Here is a 20,634-nt window from a genome sequence, read left to right as displayed (position 1 = left end):
TTTACTATTTGAAAATACCCATAAAAAATATAATAATAATAAGAAATCGTATGCATGTTCTTGTATCACATGATCGAATGAGCCTATGAAGTAATCTTACTTGAGCCATTGGAGGGAGGGATCTCTTCACTTTCCCTCTAATTTCATAAAGTAAAATGCATACCCACGCCAGAATAATAGTCATGTGAATCAACCCTGGTTTGGATGCAACCTAATTGTGCAATAATTAGACAATGCACAGCTCAGATTCCCATTTGTAATATACAGGAATAGTTCAGAATTCACCTGTGATTTATTTGTGGTTGAAAATGATTTTACATTTGATAAATTGTCTTGAATTAGGATACTATTGGTGTGATTTTAACAACCCCAGTGGAACATGTCTGATAGAAACTTGGTAACTTTAATAGATAGAATATGTAAAAACTCCCGTATTTACAAAGTAAGACACACTGCATAACATTGAGGTGTGCACCTCCCAGTGCCTAAAAACCCTCATTTCATTTCCTAATGACAAGATATCTCTTCCTCTCCGCTCTTTCATTTGAAAGTCTGTAATGTTTCTAGTTATATCTGCTATTGCAACTTCCTCATTAAGTTACTTACAAATGCTAATAAAAAATTTCATGCATAGAGACACCTAACAATACTACGCCCCTTTGGTTTGTGGCTGCCGAAGTAAAGTCTCTCTTTATGTTCCGGATGCTTGAAGCAAGAGTCCTAGCCAAATCCCTCCACTGTATTCTCATACTAGAAAATAAAGAACAAAATAAAATATATTTTGAGAGCTGGAAAAGGTCTCCCTTAGGTGGGTTATATTTATATACAATAGATCTGTGATACAATAATGAGAAAGGAAAGAGCAAAAGACAAGTAATCCTAGGTACAGAAAGAGACTACCAAAAAACAGCTTTCCAATAAAGTTTACTTAGCCTATGATGAATCTATTCTACCACTCATACATAATAGTTTTAACCTAAGCTAAGTTACAATATAAATAAAGTTAGTCAGATTATATCTCAGCTCTACACACACCAACCCAGATATCTTCATTGCTTGAAAAAAAAAAGGTAATAAACGAATCTCTAAAGTTGGTTTCTAATAGTGTATACCAGTTAGTGTCTGATAGTGTGTGTTGGTCAGTTAGCTTGACATCTGTTGGTTATCAGTTAGTCTCTTAGCTTCTCTTGGAAGCTACTTGATCTACATAAATACCGTTCTCTCTACTTTGACATTTACATCACTAATATTTGGATCAATAAATTCTCTCTGCTTCACAATTATTTTTGAATAGTAAGGTGTCTGGGAAATTTTGGAGTAGGATTTTAGATAGATATACCAGAACTTTTCATTGACCATGCTCAACTCGATACTTTTACAATAGGTTGTCTTGGGTGGGCATAATGTTATAGCCTTGTAGAAATTTGACCTATGTTGACCCAATTTTGTAATAAATTGAATCTGTTAGAAGGGAAACTGCTCATGTGCATTAGTTGCTGTTAAGGGATTTATTTGATCACTTTGTTCTGGTGAATGAATTTGGCTTATGCATGTGTTATATATCTATCAATCTATTTGTGTGTGGGTGTGAGCACAAAGCATGCGTTCGTGTATTTGGTGCCTTACATATGGAATTTTAACATGCTGTTGAAATCTGAACTTATTCTTATATTGACATCTTACAGAGAGAAACTGAAACACCTGAACTGGAAAGGGGTGCTGTTAGGGCCATTCAGGATCTGTATGATGTTATGCGACTTGATGTCATTCCTATAAATATGAGGTTTGTCACAACTGCTGTTGCATGCATACATTGATTTTTGAATACTGTTTTCCTGCTTGCCTGCATCAGGGAGAATTAATTTTGATTTTTCTTTTCTTTTTTGTATAGGGAGAATTATGAAACCTGGAGTTTACTGACCAAAGCTAGGAATGAAGGGCATTTGTTTGAGAAGCTGAAATGGCCGAAGAATACAGATTTAGTATGCTCCAATCATATTTTTCTATATTACTGCGGAAATAACTTACCTTCGAATTTTTTAACCTTTGATTGCATGCAGAAAATGCAAGTCAGAAGATTGTATTCACTGCTGACTATCAAAGAGTCTGCCTCAAGCATTCCTAAAAACCTCGAGGCCAGGCGACGGTTACAGTTTTTCACAAACTCACTTTTTATGAAGATGCCTGTTGCAAAGCCAGTTCGGGAGATGTTATCCTTCAGGTATATCTTTTCTCTGGATGAAATTATTGCCCTTATTTTGTCAGTGCTTATCTTTTCTTTTTGTTTGTGCAGTGTTTTCACTCCATATTATTCTGAGATCGTGCTTTATAGCATGGCTGAACTCCTCAAGAAAAATGAAGATGGAATATCAATTCTGTTCTACCTTCAGAAAATTTATCCAGGTAATTTTACGTCATTTCCTTCTATCAGAATATCAGAGTAGAACGGTATGACCTGCTTGATTTAATTTGGCTTAATTGAAACATATCAGGTTGATCCTATTTCTGCCTGAGCTGCATTGAATGGTTATGCTAATGTAAAAATCACACTTGTCCGATGAATTTGTGGGTAAAATTGGGCCTGTGAAATTCTCAACTTACTTTTGTCACTGTTATTATTTTCTTTTTAGTGACCAAATAAAGGGCTTACCAATTACTTTTAGGCTCAATCTAAGGGTTGTTTTCTGGTGAGCTATTTCATTTTCCAATGCAGTGGCTGTCATATCACCGGCTCACCTTAGTAATTCTGGCAAAATCCACCATTCTGTGATGTCATTGGAGATGCCACACTGAATCTGTGTTCCAGCCATCTACTCTCCTTTTCAGCATGTGATTGGAGCACTGACTGCCTACCAAACCCGAAAATAATTTTTTTAAATTAATATGTTCATCCCTATACTTTTAGGGAATGTTCAAATGTTTTCATATATTTTATAAATAGATCCAATTAGAAACATAAAAGAAAAGGAACCTATATGAATACCCTTGTAAGGTACAAAATCTGCTGTTTAATTAACCAAAATTACCACTGAGATCTTGCAAGCTGAGGGTGATTGGACTGGCCTAATTTCAGCAATTATTATGAGCTCTTAGAGCATCTAAATTGCTGTGTTGCTTAAGTGAGATAGTGTAGGTATGGTGCAGAGCGCACTTTGAAACAAACTATTTTTTTTATCCAGTGTGATGAGTTGCTTAAATGGGTGCCACAGAATCGAACTGAAATATTTATTGTTTAGAAATTTGTAAAACTGTACCAATTGAAGCAATTCCAATTCATTGGCTCCATTGCTAAAATCGGTTAAGCACAAAGAATTGGAGATAAGCAATGGAGTTGTTGTAGTTGCTTTCAGGATGTGTCACAGTGACTAATAACCTAGCAGTCATCCCACTATCCCCACTTTTGGGGTCAGCTCTCTGATCTAGGATCCATTATTGATTACTATGTTGTTATCTATACATTCTTGTGTATAAATTTTAATTGGTCATCCATTAATGGATAGTTTTCATAATTTACTGCAGATGAATGGAAAAACTTTCTTGCTAGAATTGGCCGTGACGAAAATTCAAGTGAGAGTGAACTTAATGATAATTCTAGTGATATTCTTGAATTGCGATTTTGGGCTTCGTATCGGGGGCAAACGTTGGCTAGAACAGGTAATGTTTTACTAATTAACTTGATTTTCTCCTTATGTTTTCTTTTTCACTAGTCCAAACATGGCAATTTGTGACGATTAAATATATATTTTAATTCATGTATTTAAAGATTGTATAATATATAAATTATTTGGAAATGTGGAATATTACATGTAACTAGGCTGTTAGAAAATTCTAGAGATCTCTTTGTAATCGATACAGTAGGGTTAGATCTCTTTGTATAATCGATACAGTATTGTTTCAAATGTATTTTAAAAAAGACTTGTTATACGTTTAAACACACTGGACCAATGTCAAGGAAGATATCTCTTGCAAGAAATTTACTACATTTACTGCTCTTTATTTTTGGAATGCACAGTTCGGGGTATGATGTATTATAGGAAAGCTCTTATGCTTCAGACCTATTTGGAGAGGTCAACAACTGGAGGTAAGGACATTGAACTTCATGGTTTTCCTCATGGTGGTGCCATGTTTGTAACCAATTTTCATTTATTTCAATTTTTCATAATTTAGATTTGGAGGCTGCAGTAGGTTGTGATGAAGTAACTGATACACATGGCTTTGAATTATCTCCTGAGGCACGTGCCCAGGCAGATCTTAAGTTCACTTATGTTGTGACATGTCAAATTTATGGTAAGCAGAAAGAAGAGCAAAAGCCTGAGGCTGCTGATATTGCTTTACTTATGCAAAGGTAGGTTCAACAATTCTATGGATCAAACTTCATTTATTTTGTTTACTAATTGATTTTCTTAATCATTGAATGCTCAAGTCTGTGGTGGAATCTTTTTTGTGTGTGTCAATATTGGTTTAAGAAATGAAGCTCTCCGAGTCGCATTCATTGATGTTGTTGAAACTTTAAAAGAGGGAAAAGTGAACACAGAATACTATTCAAAGCTTGTGAAAGCTGATGTCAATGGGAAAGACAAGGTGCCGTTCTTCTATACTTTTTCTATATAATAACTAGCTTTTATACTTTTTTTATATTTATTCTGGTTAACAAAGTTAGCCGTTAATCTGTTGTGATAAATTCCGATAGCTGACTTAACTACTTATGTTACTTTTACTTTCACTACCTTCTGTTATTGAACTAGATGTCCATAATTACTTAGGTTGCTTTATTTTTGTGACCTCCCTTTATTGAAATGGATTGATATTTTTTTCACAGGAGATATACTCTGTGAAGTTACCTGGAAATCCTAAATTGGGTGAAGGGAAGCCCGAGAATCAAAATCATGCTGTTATATTTACCCGTGGAAATGCAATCCAAACAATTGACATGAATCAGGTCATACCAGTTTTAATAGCTATCTGGATTTGGCTATTTTTTTCTTAATCGATTGCCATGATCCATAAGGATCTATGTTGTGGTAATTTACAAGTTTTTTGCTGTTGCTTTATTTTGACGTGATTTAGAATTTATTATAGGATAACTATTTTGAAGAGGCTTTGAAGATGAGGAACCTTCTTGAAGAATTTCATTCTAATCACGGGCTTCGTCCTCCTACAATTCTTGGTGTTAGAGAACATGTCTTTACTGGAAGGTATGTTTTACTTAAATCCTTTGTTAGTGTCCGTTTTGCTTGGTTTTGTTTCATTTGCACCTCTATCTAATGTCTCTGTTAATGATGCAGTGTCTCATCTTTAGCGTCATTTATGTCCAATCAAGAAACTAGTTTCGTGACTATGGGGCAGCGGGTTTTAGCAAGTCCATTGAAGTAAGCACATTTGAAAATAAGTAATTATTTCTCCTGTCAAGCATCTAACTAAGAATGACAATTCTATTCAGGGTTCGCATGCACTATGGGCATCCTGATGTTTTTGATAGAATTTTTCACATAACCCGTGGTGGTATCAGCAAAGCTTCTCGTGTTATCAACATTAGTGAAGATATCTATTCAGGTATGACGGCTGCTTCATTTAAATTTGGCAGTTCAGGGGAAGGGGCCAAAATGTCAAATTTTCTCAATACAGTAATTTATCTGTGAATACTGCCATTTAGAAAAGTAATGTACCCCTAAGGCTCCTTCTGATGAGAGAGATCATTGTACACAGTCTCTTATCCTTGCATATGCAATGAGGCTGTTTTCAGATTCGAACCCATGACCAAACTAGCCACAAAATCATTACTGTACCGCCACCACACTAGGGCTCACCATCCATTCTTACCATTTAGCTGTTTTAAAAATCTGATGGCTACTTTATTATTTTGTAAACACTTCAAAGTAAAATCATTATAACAAGGACTGCACTCCACGTTATGCGTATTCGACATGTAGTAGTCTGGCATTCTCAGTGGAGTATTTAAGAATTTGGTTTTTCCTCTCTTCTAACTGACTTTTAAGGGTGTGTTCCCCAAGTTCTTGGGTTGTTATCAAGTCTGTGTACGCTTTTGACTGATGGAGGGTTTTTGAACAATGGTGCTATGATATGATATGAACATGTGTATTATGTGGTGCCTATGTCCCACCCTACCTTAATGGCCAGCTTTTGAGAGTAGGTACATTGCTGATGTTTTAGACACAATCAAAGTTTTTAGTTTCTTATAAAGTAGACTTTAAGTCTAACTCAACATCACAAAACTGAATTGTAAGGTAAAGTTTGTATTCGCTTATATACTATAACTTGGTCATATTTTTAGTTGATGTGTGTTCTCCGGCACACTTCCTCATATTGAGGATTGAACATCTCAAGTGTGGGAAAAGATATTTGTGGGTAGTCCAATAGCGGTTCGATTGTGGGTGACACGATTGGCCCAATAAGCCTTGCTAGGATAGATTTTAATGCCATCTTTGAAGGTTGACTTTAAGGCTAACTCAACCTTATAAAACCGACTTTGTAAGATAAGATTTCCTACATTTATATATTATAATTTTTTCATATATCTAGACATGGGATTTCCAACACCCACCCTCATGATAAAGACTGGATAGGTCCTATAGCGGTTGAGACGATAGGTCCAACAACCCTTAGAATAGACTCTGACGCAGAAAGTAGTAGTGGAAAGAAATAGATGAAATATATTTCTGAGATATCTTACAAATGTGATTACAGTCTCTATTTATAGACTGTTTTACAACCTAATTAAAGAAAGAAATAATAGGCAATGAAAGCCAGAAATAATGAGTGTTTAAAGCTGTACAAATCAAATAAAATAAAATCACTAACAAATCTGTTTTAATAAATATAAAATGGAATCTGCACTTAATTATAACATAATTCTCCTAATTATGCAACACTCCCCCTCAAGTTGGTGAATGTATATCTATCATTCCCAACTTGCAAGTAAGATCTTCGAATTGTTTTATGGGAAGTCCCTTAGTAAACATATCTGCCAATTGGAGTCTTGAAGGGATGTACTCAGTGGCTATAAGACCATCATCCAACTTCTCTTTAATAAAGTGTCGGTCTATCTCTACGTGCTTTGTTCGATCATGTTGAACCGGATTGTGTGCAATACTGATAGCGGACTTATTATCACATGCCAAACCCATAGGAGCTTCATATTTTATTTTTAGGTCATCAAGTATGATCTTCATCCATAAGAGTTCACACACCCCTTGAGCCATGGCTCTAAATTCTGCCTCTGCACTTGATCTTGCAACTACATTTTGCTTCTTGCTCCTCCATGTCACCAGATTTCCACCCAAGAACATGCAGTAGCCTGTGGTGGATCTCCTATCAACAATCGATCCTGCATAGTCAGCATCAGTATATACTTTCATGGATAAGTTTTCCCCCTTTTTGAATAGCAATCCTTTTCCTGGAGAGGCTTTTAAGTACTGAATAATTTTATCTACTGCCTGCAAGTGTCTTTCTCTTGGATCATGCATAAATTGACTAACCACACTAACTGCATAGGCTATATCTGGCCTAGTGTGTGAAAGATAAATGAGTTTTCCCACAAGTCTTTGATATTGTGTCTTCTCCACTTTTGGGTTTTCCTCATCATTCCCAATCCTATGATTTTGCTCTATTGGCACTCCAGTGGGCTTACAACCCAACTTACCAATCTCTTTGAGAAGATCAAGGATGTATTTCCTTTGAGAAATAAAGATGCCCTGTCTCGAGTAAGCAACCTCTATCCCAAGGAAGTACTTCAGCTTCCCAAGATCCTTCATTTCAAATTGAGCAGCTAGTCTCTCCCTCAAATTTTGTTTTTCAATCTCATCATCACCTGTAATAATCATATCATCTACATAGATCAAAAGTAGAGTGAGTTTACCATTCTGAGAATGTTTTATAAACAGAGTATGGTCACCTCGTGCTCTGATACCATATTACAAAGTGGACTTAAAGCCTAACTCAACCCCATAAAACCGGCTTATGAGGTTGAGGTTTGCACCCACTTATATACAATGAAAGGCTCTATTCTCTAGTCGATGTGGGATCTCCAACACACCCCCCTCACGCCGAGACTACCAACTCGTGCGTGGGACTATATATTATGGGTGGTCCGATAGCGGCCCGATAGCGGGTGGCACGATAGGCCCAACACAAACACTCGCTAGGATAGGCTCGAAATGGCTCTGATACCAAGTGGAAAGAAATAGATGAAATATATTTCTGAGATATCTTACAAATGTGATTACAGTCTCTATTTATAGACTGTTTTACAACCTAATTAAAGAAAGAAATAATAGGCAATGAAAGCCAGAAATAATGAGTGTTTAAAGCTGTACAAATCAAATAAAATAAAATCACTAACAAATCTGTCCTAATAAATATAAAATGGAATCTGCACTTAATTATAACATAATTCTCCTAATTATGCAACAGTAGTCATTAAGCCTAATTCAATTTAACAAAACCGACTTGTAAGTTGAGATTATATCTTTAATTGTTGAGATCTCCAACACAACTGATTTAGCTCTAATTCATTTTTAAAAAGACAAAATGAATATCAGAATTTTTGTTGAACATTGGTTGAACATTTGCTGCATTGTGCGTTTTAATCATAGGGTTGTCAGAATTTTTGTTTGTATGACATGAGCGCACATGCCTAAGGTCACATTTATAGTTTTCGGTAGATAGGTTAGATTCTATTGACCAACATATATGCCCTATGTAGCTTACAATTTAATGAGAGCAAGACCAAAAATCTTTTTGATGCCAGAAGACTCTGCTTTGCACAGGTCGGGGGGAGGGTCATTGTATTAGCTTTTTCCTTGAAAAATTGTTAAGTTAACTACAAGGCATAAATTGTGATTTTTTCCCTTTTGTTAGTTGAAATTAGTCATTCTTAAATTTATTATGGTGAAGTAAATAAATTATAAACCATATAGTTAATGAATGTACAAATAATGAAAATAAAACCATAAAGAGAAGTGAAAATGTTGTTGCCATGCACTAATAAACTAACACTACCAAATACCTTCAACAGAGTAAATATTAAAAATTTTAATACAGTAAACTTGGGATGAAGTGTTGTCCTGCTATTAGAATTCAGAGAGAAGCAAGATAAACTATGGATTCATGGTTCACTGTACCTGGACAGTTACTAATTCATATTGCATTAATATATTTTCTACTCTATTTAGAATTTGTAACTTTTAATGTAGAAAGATGGAAGTTTTAAAAAAATGAGAATTATGAAAGGCTGGGGTAACTAATTAACGGGGAGAGATGGAATACCACAGTTGTTAGGAGTCCTGTATTGTATAGGAGGAGGTACTTGTTATACCTTGAGGTTCTTAACACCAAACTCACTAATTTTACAGAAAATATTTGTTTCTCTTCTCGCATCATATTTACTTATTTACTCATTTATGATGTGTAATACATTTTTCTTTGAAGTATTGTTAATGGGATTCGCTTATTTACCTGAATGTATTTAGCTTTAGGTCTTAGCGTGTACTGTTTGGAATTGCAGTTTCAGATTTTTTTTGTTTTCCTTTTGCTACACTTATTTTATGTGCTTCTTAATTCACAGGATTCAATTCAACCTTACGTCAAGGAAATGTTACACATCATGAATATATTCAGGTGAGACTTGTTATTTAGTAATTCCTATACAACAAATCCTGTTCTAATAGTTAATTTACAGGTTGGTAAGGGAAGAGATGTTGGGCTCAATCAAATTGCACTATTTGAAGGAAAAGTTTCAGGTGGTAACGGTGAACAAGTTCTCAGCCGTGATGTATACAGACTTGGGCAGCTTTTCGATTTTTTCCGGATGATGTCCTTTTATTTTACAACAGTTGGATACTACTTTTGTACCATGGTATGCCCAGTTATGTGTAAATTATTCTATGTTGTTTGAATTAATAAGTACGTGAGTCCACTCTAAACAACACAACAAACAAGGGAATGTGGTCTTTATAGTGGAGTATTGTTGGCAATGGAGTGCCAACACGTGGAAAAAAATAGAAGGTTAGAAGAAATTATAATGTGGAGATGGAGTAACCTATTATGGAGAGGTTGAGATAAATATTCTTGAGGTTGTTTTGTTGTTAAAGAAAGCAATAGTGTCTCTTTTGTGAAAAACATGAAGCAAATGGATAAATTAAAGGGTCTAGGGAGAACTGCAACTTGTAAAATGACCTTACAAGTGGATGATACTCAAATAGTTTTATTAAGAACATTTACTTTGATATAGCAAGAAGGCTTGGTGGTAAAGGTTCTTCTGTGCAGAAGCAATAACAACTGTTAACTGGTTGATTTTACAATTCAGAATGAGACTACCCAGCCATACTGACACATCTTATGGAAATATTCCACACAGTACAATTTAGAATCATCAGCATACATAGATTTATATCCACGTTTTCTTCATTGTTTGACTTTTTGTCTTTCTCATCCTGCAGTTAACAGTGCTGACTGTATATGCCTTTCTATATGGGAAAATCTATCTGGTAAGTTGGATTGTGTTAAACATTCATGGTACTTATCTATGGTTTCTCGTGTTGAGATTATCTTTTCCTTTTTGTTCAAAATTTTGTAGTTTTGTAGTTATAGAGCTAAATGTCTATTGTTCAAATCAGATTCAGGTCTATAATGTCTTGAGTTGTACATGGTTTCATTTCAGTTTTTTTACCATCATCAATGGGTTGTTTTTGTCATTTTGTGGCATTTTTGTCTTGTTTCAATCAGATTATTTGTAACAATCACTCATCTTCTAAGTATTTTTCAAGTTTTGTATCTGATTGGCAATAGACAAAGAGGTAGCCTGTGATTCAAGTTTTAGAACGGGAACATTGCTAGTGTAATTATGTACATTCAATTCAAACAAATACCTATAATGAACTTGTTTCCAGGCACTATCTGGTGTTGGCGAAACCATTATTGACAGGGCTAAGATAACTGGGAACACTGCACTGAGTGCTGCTTTGAATACACAATTTCTCTTTCAAATTGGTATCTTCACTGCTGTGCCAATGATTTTGGGCTTCATTCTTGAGCAAGGTTTCTTGAGGGTAAGTGTGTGTATTCCTTAACTTTATAGCTATAACCGAAGAAATCCAGTCATACAAGATAGTTGATATTACCAATATTTGAGAAGTTGGCATGTGCACGCATCTGTTGGTCACATCTCCGAGTTTAGAGATGAAGTATGTAGAATATAAAGAATTTTTTATTGGTATCAGGATAAAAATTAGTGTTTCTTCTTCCCTGTTGAATTGGTCTTGAACTTGTATATTTAATTAATTCCCTGCATATAATTGGAAATACACATTTTATTGCTCTGCAGGCCATTGTCAGTTTTGTCACAATGCAATTTCAGCTATGCACCGTCTTCTTCACATTTTCCTTGGGTACAAGAACACATTATTTTGGTCGGACTATTCTTCATGGTGGTGCAAGGGTTTGTCTGCCTACTCTGTGGCATCTCTTTCTGTACTTATCCTCTGAAAACTCTTGATCATTTTATTTTTTTCTCAACAGTATCAAGCAACTGGCCGGGGGTTTGTTGTCCGACATATAAAGTTTTCAGAGAACTACAGACTCTACTCTCGTAGTCATTTTGTTAAAGGGTGAGGCTTTCTGTTTCTCTTACTGAAAACTCTACTCTTAGAGTCACCGTTCTACATCAAGTTTTCATCCATATTATTTTCATGTCTCTATTTATCCTTTAGAATAGATATGATATTTAGGCGGCACAAGCTAAATACTCCTGATTAATTGGAAATTGTTAGATGTGGTTTAGCCCATATCTTTTACATTTTTTATTTATTTATAAATACATAACCCTATGTGTTCAATACACTCGAGGGACTAATCCTATGCCTATTTTTATTTTATTTTTGTATTAGAGCCGCCTATCCTTTTGAGGTTTATTGGGCCTATTGTTTCTCCTATCAGGACAGGACGTTGTTAGACCCTCAACTTATATCTAGTCTCACGCTTGAAATGTATATGTCTCGGTTGAGGAGCGTGTGTTGGAGTTCCCATATCAACTCGAGATAAACTAATTTTTAGTATATAAGTGAGGGAATCCTCACCTTGCAAACCCTGTTTTATTTGGATGAGTTAGACTTAAACTCTCTATTATGGTATTAGAGTCCTTCTCAATGCCAAACTCCTACCTAATTTATTAATTCTCCATGTGTAGATTCGTATATTGAAATACGTTAAAGGTTACCTATAAAAGGTTTGCTATATGGACACAATAATCAGTCTAAGGTTGTATGTATTTCTATGTTAATTGGACACGATCTCCTTCGGATAGGAGATCCAGTTCTGGATATTGTGTCTCCACTAGTGATAATTGGATCTCTTGGAAGAGCAAGAAACAAAATGTTGTGGCGAAATCTAGTGCGGAAGCAAAATACAGAACTATGACCTCAACTACTTGTGAGCTTATTTGACTTAAACAATTACTTAAAGTCAGTCAAATGACACTTATATGTGACATTAAGGCTTCTTTCCATATTAGCTCAAATCCTCTCTTTCATGAAAGGACCAAACATATTGATATTGATTGTTATTTTATTTGGGAAATGATTGTATCTGGATATATCAGGACTGCGTTTGTTAATTCAAATGATCAACTAATAGATGCTTTCACTAAATCTTTACGGGCTTAGCCCATATATTTTTATATAGGGATAGAATTTGATAGAAAGATCAGGAAAAGGAAATGTAGAGATTTAGAGAAAAATACAGATTCTCTGAATTCAGAATCTCATCAAATGTTACTGTGTTGATTCCTATATGGTTAGATCTCTATATGTATGTAACTGGGAGGTTTAAAGAAAGTGAACTAAATTTACTTGATTGCTGCTAATTTAACCAATATACTGAACACTATATTTGGGCTAATGGTTTTAGAAATTCTTGCATGCATTATTATGATAGTGCAAATATTTTTTCATCTGGTATTTGTGAAATTATTCTCATTTAGATTGCATCCTTGTTTTCCTTTCCCTGATATCACAATTCTATTCCCATGTTTTGTCTTCAGGTTGGAGGTTGCACTTTTGTTGATAGTATATCTTGCTTATGGCTATAATGAAGGTGGTGCACTCTCGTATATTCTTCTGAGTATAAGCAGTTGGTTTATGGCTCTATCCTGGTTGTTTGCACCATATTTGTTCAACCCATCTGGATTTGAATGGCAGAAGTAAGTATTATCTTAGTATTCTGTCAGGCATGACTCATAATTATTTTCCCTCATATGGTGTTCTTTTTAGGGTGGTGGAAGACTTTCGAGATTGGACAAATTGGCTACTTTACAGGGGTGGAATCGGTGTTAAGGGAGAAGAAAGCTGGGAAGCTTGGTGGGAAGAAGAACTGGTAATTAGCACAGACATCTCTAAAGTTGTGTATTCTAATTTATATAGGAAAGCAGATTTGCAGCAGTAGATATTCCCTCTTCCTCAGGATAACAGTCTTGGTATGCGTATTCAAAGGAGCTTTAGCTTCTCTATTTTCGTGTGCATGAGCAAGGACTGATATCATGCATCATGGATTTGATGCAAAATTGTGGTGGACAGTTATTGATGAAAGAAATAAATAATTACTACCATATAAACTGTTAAATGATGTAATTAATCTTCGGCTGTAAGATAAAGCTAATCCCCCATGCAGTGTAGGCATTCCCTCTTTCTCAAGATTACTAGATGGCGACATGTAATTGACTGTGTAGCTTCTCTATTTTAATGCACATGAACAAGGACTAATATGATGCATTATGGGATTGTGGTGGACATCTATTATTAATGAATGGAACGAGCAAATCTACAAGATAAACTATTATATAATTCAATTAATTTGCTGCAGTAAGATCCATTCCTTTTCCAAGATAAAGGATATGGGTAATTAGGACTGCTATAATGTATTATTGCATTTAATGCAAGATGTAGTGAACATTTATTATTGAGATTATTACAGCAAGATGAACCATGTCCATCATTCATGAAACAATTCCATAAGATGCAGTATATCTTTTTAAGTTTGGTTTCCTTTCATCTGGCATCTCATGATACTTTTTAGTGATTACTCAAGTTCATAAAATTATGTGAAAATATTTGAATATATCATGATACTTCTTCTGTAGCCAAAGTTGATCCTAAAGTTCTGTCATATTTCCTCTTCCGTTAGTTGCTTTCAACATTGCTTATTGATTTTATTCAAATATCTGTCTCATATTCATAAATTGTTTCATCTACAGGCTCATATCAAGAGCTTGGGTTCAAGGATAGCTGAAACCATTTTGAGTCTTAGATTTTTCATCTTTCAATATGGCATTGTGTACAAGCTTAACGTGAAAGGAACTAGCACTTCACTGACGGTATTACATACTTTTTATTTCATTTTCTGTTTCCTTCCTTTTGCAGAAATACTGGTTTAAAATTTTTTTTCTTGTTTCCATATTTTATGTAAGTTATGTGATTAATTAGTAATCGTTTACACAGGTTTTTACTTACACGCCTACATGTTCTATAATCCTAGATAATCTCTAACTGAACTCAAATTATCGAACTAGTTATAATTCAGTTAATACCTAATTACACATTTATCACATGCTTTATATCTGTAACACAATTCTCTATTTTTGAATTGGTTTCTCTTCTGAAATGTGATTCAGAGGGTTTGTAGAATTAGAGAATCTAAGGTTTGGCATATTTCAACAATGATATTAAATGAACGAATTCTCTATTATGACTGATTTTTGTCCATAATACATGTAGCATCACTTGAATTTAGTGATGGCCAAAAATCATTGAGTTTCATCTCAGCTGATGTATAAATATATATAAAAATACAAGTACGAGAATATTTCTAAAAGGAAGGCTACGACCTATGTTTCTTAGCCTAAAGCTAGGTACACACAAAAACAGATATAAAAGCTGTAAAACAAAAAATCACCTCTTTCAACTCTCCCGTCAAGATGGAGCTTATAAATTATATGTGCCAAGCTTGGAACATATAAATTGAATGCAAGTTTGTGAAGCGGCTAATGCATGTTGGTCATTTGTGTTTGGTTCTTTCATAAGATACTGAATTGGAGGCAATATCAAGGGGAGCCTTGATTATCATAATATAGTTTCATCTACTCAACTTCACAAAATTTCAACTCTTGAAGTAGTTGCTTAATCCACTTAAGGACATTGTTGAAGCAATAAGACAAAGACCAGCAAGGGGGTCGGTTGTCGGTGACTGTATATTACCAGAAATTTTCACTGTCCTCTGCCTTGTGGTGGAGCCCTCCATCAACAAGATCCGCAAGGATGCCATCTCCGCCTCCTGTGGACCTCAAACAATGCCCCCATCTCAGAACCCTAGAAGGACCAGATAAAAATCCTAATAATCTCGCTTGAGCTCTATGCCCAGATCGGGATACAACTCATATTGGAAATCCATTTTCTGATCAATAATAAAATAAAATTGTTTCAAGAATATCTTGATTTGAAAATAATACTTGATTAATGAATAGAATGTCTTATAAGTTATATGAATAGAAGGGTCCAATAGATAACTGACTGTCCAAAGTCAAAAGTTGAAACAGTTCTTTTTATGTATCTGCATATACAGAATGTGCACTGGTTTGTGAACTGACTGCTTATGTTCACATTTTTGTACAGGTTTATGGACTTTCGTGGGTAGTTTTGGCCGTGCTTATAATTCTTTTCAAGGTGAAAAATATGCATTGTGTGTTGACTTCATTTAAATGTACATGGTAATTTTGCATCTTCATGCCTATTTTTATTCTTGCGCAATAGGTATTCACATTCAGCCAGAAGATATCGGTCAATTTCCAGCTTCTTTTGCGCTTTATACAAGGAGTCTCCCTTTTGTTAGCACTGGCTGGTTTAGTCGTAGCAGTTATACTGACAGACTTGTCTTTACCTGACATATTTGCTTCTATACTGGCTTTCATTCCTACTGGATGGGGAATTCTGTCTGTGAGTTTTCTTTTTCTCTAAACTGTATCGTATTATTTGTTATTTTACACAATTTGATTGCATTTCTTAATATTTGGGCTTGGCTCTATATTATAAAGTAGATTATAAAACCAGATTATAAAGTAGGGACTTTATGATAAAATGAATGTGAATAAAGTAGGGCCTTTCTTGGCTTTATAAGGACTATTGGTTATATCTCTAGTCAATAATAGGATTTTAGAAAACAGGAAGGTGATAAGAATTTTTTTCTTCTTTTATTATCAGTGAAAACATGTCAGCTAAAAGTGGAAAGTAAAAATAAACGAAACTCCGACATGAGTTTCATTTGGTCAAGCTGACTCCCAAGCAGGAGGATAAATTCCAGTCTGACCTTTTAACTTTGATGTTCCTTTTTAGATTGCTGCTGCATGGAAGCCTCTGATGAAGAAACTAGGACTATGGAAATCTGTTCGATCAATTGCTCGACTCTATGACGCTGGTATGGGAATGCTCATTTTTGTACCCATTGCATTCTTTTCCTGGTTCCCTTTTGTATCAACATTCCAAACTCGCCTCATGTTTAACCAAGCTTTTAGCCGAGGGTTAGAAATTTCTCTAATTCTAGCTGGGAACAATCCAAATACTGGGATATAGTTCTATTTGCCTCATTCCTTGTTCCTAATCCAGATACTATCAATGATGCCTTTTAGATTTCGTGCCAGAGGGCGAGTGTTAGTAAATTTTCTTGTAGGAGGAAGTCTGAATTTTCTGTAGGTCAGCATTGTGAATAGTTGTATCATCAATTATATAGTGTATGAATCGTTTGATGTAACATTAAGTTTAATGTATGCAATATCAGTTTTGAATTCTCTTTGTATTCCAATTTACTTGTTCCCTCCATCATTCAATATCAGCACTGCCTGCTTTAGTAGATATTGTCATGAAACTGCTTTCTATTTTTGAGGATTGCCAAGGGTTCACCAGATATTCAACATATTTCCATTTTCCAAAATTCTATTCATGGTTTCTCATAACAGTATGAAGCTTATGGAATAAACTTAAATTTAAATTATGTGAAATATTTGCAATAAACTAGATGCTAGCTACATAATCATAAAGTCGTATCCTAAAATCTGTGAATAAATAATCTTTTCAATTATGTACTAGATAAAAATATCTAGGTGTAATTTCTTTGTTATTGTAACAATTATTGAAAAATCATTATCTCAGCTTTTTATTTATCTTGGCAATTTTTTGGTCACTAAATAAAAAAAATGAAATTAAAACGAGAAATAAAATATTAGTCTCAGATTTTTATTTTTTTTGTCATTACCGATCATATGTAAGAAGATAAATGTCCAACAATTGGTTGATTACAGCAGAAACATTTAAAACATTTTCGTAACAAATTATTTTGGACTTCAAATTTAATGTTCAAAAGTTTGTTTTATATATGTATCTATTTTTTAATAATATTATAGCTGTGACCTTTTATGTAATGTAGGTCAATGTTTCGTTTTTACCAAGTTGAAAAGAGAGTAAATATATTATTTTAATACATTATAACATTTAATATATATATTAATAAAATTATTTGAAATATTATTATGTATATTTACTTAAATATGTTGCTCCTACCTTATGAATCAAATACGATTAAATGATCAATTTCTACTCGTAGATTTAAGTGGAAATTAAATTTAAATTTTGATTGTAATATTTTATCGTTAAAAGGTCCAAGGGCCACAACAAGCATGAATCACTTGTTTCATTATTTAATACAACCCATTTTATTGTGTTCGGGAAATAAAAATTCGGAATGCTGGAAAACAATTTCTTAATACAATTCAAAAATATGTTACAGAAAGGATCCAAATGTATTTTTATCTTAAACCCATTTTATTTAAGTGTATTTTTTTTGGTTTCATACTTAAATGGGGGTGCATATTGTGCAGAAAGTAATTGCCTCATTATAGCTTCTCATTCTGGTGTGACAAAATGTGCAATATCCATGGAAGTTACAAAAAACATGGACAGAAAAGTATAGTTACAAAACGTATTATTTTATATTTACTTAAATATGTTGTTCCTACCTTTTGAATCAAACAAGGTTAAGTAAAAGTCTGAGGTTGATCTATTTCTATTCCTAGATTATGTAAGTAGTAACTAAATCATTTGGGTGAATAATTAAATTAGCTCATTCAATCAACGAGATAAAATGAAATCTTGGAAATTAAACCTTGAAGTTTCAATTCACAAAGTGAAATAACAGAAAACTCAAACAAGTGGTGAAGAATTAAGAACTAGTGCAAACTCTCCTGATCCTGATCCTGTGAATAACAATTAAACAAAACTTTGAAACCAATGGTGCATTGCACTCAATTGTCTAATGCCTCCATTTTTATTCTGCAACCTCCTGCAGATTCTGGTCCACCACCAGTTCTTTTTGGCCACCCCGGAGGAGGAGCAAGCTGAAGCCCCACACCAGTCTCAGTTTCAGTCTTCACCTCAACAGGAGCAGTAGCAGTAGCAGGAGGAGCAGCAACGTTGGTATTGTTTCCTGCAAAACCAAAAGCAGTGGCTCTGGGAGCATCATGGTCAGCAACAACAGTGAGTGCACCATTTTCCCATTCAAGACGCAGACTCCTCCTTCGTATTTTCGCCATCATTCTCTTCTTCCTCTCACTCTTCGTCTCGTACTTGTAGTGCCTCCAACTCACGTGCGCCGCAAATCTTTGCGACGTCTCAAACACGCACCCGCACTTCGGGCACGTGTACGGTCCGTTCTTCTTGTACGGATTGCTGTGCATCCGACCATCGTATTCCCTCTCATCATCCTCCCTGCAACAAACATCCTCAACTGCTTCACCACCCACGTTGCTGTTTCTCGTCTTCTCCCTCCCATAGTTGCTTTCGTGGGGAAAACAAACACTCAATGGAGTTGCACACAGGGTCATGCTTTTATCAACCTCACTCTCTGAAAAATGGGAACTTTTACAGTTGTTGGGGAAGGGATAAGCAAAATGGTTCAGAAAACTTCCCCTTTGGAGTGGTGCAATGATCGCAAGCTGTGTTGATGAAGTGCCACCAACAGCATCAGTTTCAGAAGCGAATGGTGAGGCAGAGAGGAGTTTGGCTTGCACCATCTCCTTCGCTTTCTTATTACTCTGCTCTGTAATTGCATTGCAAACTGCATTCTCCAGTTTCACTCTCACTATCTCACTCGCTCTTAAGATCCTCTCAGTGTCGCCACCATCACCTAATGAACCCCAAAACTGACCCCTCAGAACCTCTTTGCCCTTCACTTTTTCTGCAGCATTACCATGAAACATCACTGCTCTGCTTTTCGTGGCCAATGAGATTTTTCTCAGGCTTTCGACCCTTTGGTTCAACCCCAGTTGGCTCATTCCTTTCACCGCTAAGGCTTCTCTCTTTGAAACGGTGTTGGAAGCCGAGAGAGGAAAGAGTGTGGCGCTGAAGTTGTTGGACTTGGTGGAGTTCATGGCCATGGTGATGGAGAAATTGAAGGCGATTCTGAGAATGAGTGTGTTTGCGTTGTGTTCATGTTCCTTTGCCACTTTATAAGACTTTTGTTTTAGTTCTTTTTTTTGTTCCTTTTTGTTTCTGAGTGGTATTAATTTATTTTTGTTGCAAGAGAGAAACTAATGGATGGTATTAATTTCATGAAGGAACCAATTTATTTAGGATTTGAAATTTATTTATTTTTTTGAATATAAAATACACGAGTCAATTGTCAAAGTGTTTACCTTATTAATTTATAATGAAATTTGAGCATTTATGAAAAATGTGTTTCAATTAATTGATACTAAAAAATGATGAATTTCTTTGAAGACTTGACCAGCAATTTGACGACAAATCCTGAAAAAAAAAAATAGACTTTTGTAATACTAAGATCAAACATAAATAAACTTATTTTACTAATTAATAAATACTGGTCTAAAAGCCCACCCCCTAAAAAAGAAACAAAATTAAATTTGTATTGTTTGATTATTTCTATCTTATAAACCTCATTTATATTAGTCATTTATAATTGATAATTATAATCAAATAATCTATCTTAACCTAAAAACTATAGGTTAAGAGTTATTATCCTTTTTTATGTTATAGTTAGGAGACATGAATTTCATTTATAATTAAGTATTCTTTTGTATTTTAAAGTTATTTTGGTAAAATTAAAGCCCACATTCTTAGTTTTTTTTATCTCATATTATGATTTATTTTCTTAATTAATTATTATTTTAATCTTAGTTACTCGTACTAGAATTTATTATATTATTTAGCATATTTACTTTATATTATATGTTTATTTTAGTTTATTGTGATAAAGTCTTTATACATGAATATTTCTAACTTATTTGTTAGTAACGAGTACTAATTCTACTTAGCATTACATCTAGCATCTACAATTTTTTCTACGTTTTAAGTTAATTATTTTATCAAAATAAAATTTATTTTTTTGTCAGCCAATTGATTACTGAATTAAAATAGTGTTTTCTTTCCACAAAAATATTAATTGGCTAAAGCAAAATCTACATCGACCATAATTTCTACAAAAACAAATCTTGTTAGTTATTTTTTTTTAAGTAGATAGACCTTCTAATTTAATTTCATCAACATAAAATTTTATTACAAAAAA

At 34.4% G+C, this 20,634-nt stretch overlaps 2 protein-coding genes across 4 annotated transcripts in view; one reads left to right on the top strand and one right to left on the bottom strand.

The window, feature by feature from the left end:
* The window catches only part of LOC137828322 (callose synthase 9), a 34,983-nt gene extending 18,138 nt beyond the window's left edge, over positions 1–16,845 (top strand). For all 3 annotated transcript variants that reach the window (XM_068634844.1, XM_068634843.1, XM_068634845.1), the window contains 24 exons: positions 1,686–1,783; positions 1,892–1,982; positions 2,061–2,221; positions 2,294–2,403; positions 3,520–3,654; positions 4,013–4,081; positions 4,168–4,345; positions 4,467–4,581; positions 4,820–4,939; positions 5,080–5,195; positions 5,286–5,369; positions 5,441–5,553; positions 9,584–9,636; positions 9,698–9,874; positions 10,458–10,505; positions 10,908–11,066; positions 11,342–11,455; positions 11,536–11,624; positions 13,055–13,213; positions 13,284–13,386; positions 14,264–14,383; positions 15,678–15,728; positions 15,816–15,998; positions 16,395–16,845. In XM_068634844.1, the coding sequence (XP_068490945.1) occupies positions 1,686–1,783; positions 1,892–1,982; positions 2,061–2,221; positions 2,294–2,403; positions 3,520–3,654; positions 4,013–4,081; positions 4,168–4,345; positions 4,467–4,581; positions 4,820–4,939; positions 5,080–5,195; positions 5,286–5,369; positions 5,441–5,553; positions 9,584–9,636; positions 9,698–9,874; positions 10,458–10,505; positions 10,908–11,066; positions 11,342–11,455; positions 11,536–11,624; positions 13,055–13,213; positions 13,284–13,386; positions 14,264–14,383; positions 15,678–15,728; positions 15,816–15,998; positions 16,395–16,631 (2,883 nt within the window). In that variant the 3' untranslated portion in view covers positions 16,632–16,845. The remainder of the gene's footprint in view (positions 1–1,685; positions 1,784–1,891; positions 1,983–2,060; positions 2,222–2,293; positions 2,404–3,519; positions 3,655–4,012; positions 4,082–4,167; positions 4,346–4,466; positions 4,582–4,819; positions 4,940–5,079; positions 5,196–5,285; positions 5,370–5,440; positions 5,554–9,583; positions 9,637–9,697; positions 9,875–10,457; positions 10,506–10,907; positions 11,067–11,341; positions 11,456–11,535; positions 11,625–13,054; positions 13,214–13,283; positions 13,387–14,263; positions 14,384–15,677; positions 15,729–15,815; positions 15,999–16,394) is intronic.
* A 1,452-nt stretch (positions 16,846–18,297) lies between these two features.
* On the bottom strand, positions 18,298–19,634 carry LOC137828321 (uncharacterized). The gene is made up of 2 exons (XM_068634842.1): positions 18,854–19,634; positions 18,298–18,805 (listed from the first exon to the last, which is right to left on the bottom strand). The coding sequence occupies exons 1-2, from the start codon at positions 19,484–19,486 to the stop codon at positions 18,356–18,358; spliced, it is 1,083 nt and encodes a 360-aa protein (XP_068490943.1). The 5' UTR covers positions 19,487–19,634; the 3' UTR covers positions 18,298–18,355.
* Positions 19,635–20,634: the final 1,000 nt, after the last annotated feature.

This window comes from Phaseolus vulgaris, chromosome 7 (genome assembly GCF_000499845.2).
Source record: "Phaseolus vulgaris cultivar G19833 chromosome 7, P. vulgaris v2.0, whole genome shotgun sequence".
Taxonomy (NCBI): Eukaryota; Viridiplantae; Streptophyta; class Magnoliopsida; order Fabales; family Fabaceae; genus Phaseolus; species Phaseolus vulgaris.
The sequence above is the reverse complement of the archived record's forward strand: the minus strand, read 5'-3'. Positions and strand labels throughout refer to the sequence as shown.

Bases quoted from the DNA above. Each gene is read 5' to 3' on its own strand.
- LOC137828321 (XM_068634842.1), bottom strand. From the start codon at position 19,486: ATGGCCATGAACTCCACCAAGTCCAACAACTTCAGCGCCACACTCTTT. The intron at 18,806-18,853 runs GTGGGTGGTGAA...GAGGATGATGAG, and splicing joins AGAAGACGAGAAACAGCAAC to AGGGAATACGATGGTCGGAT.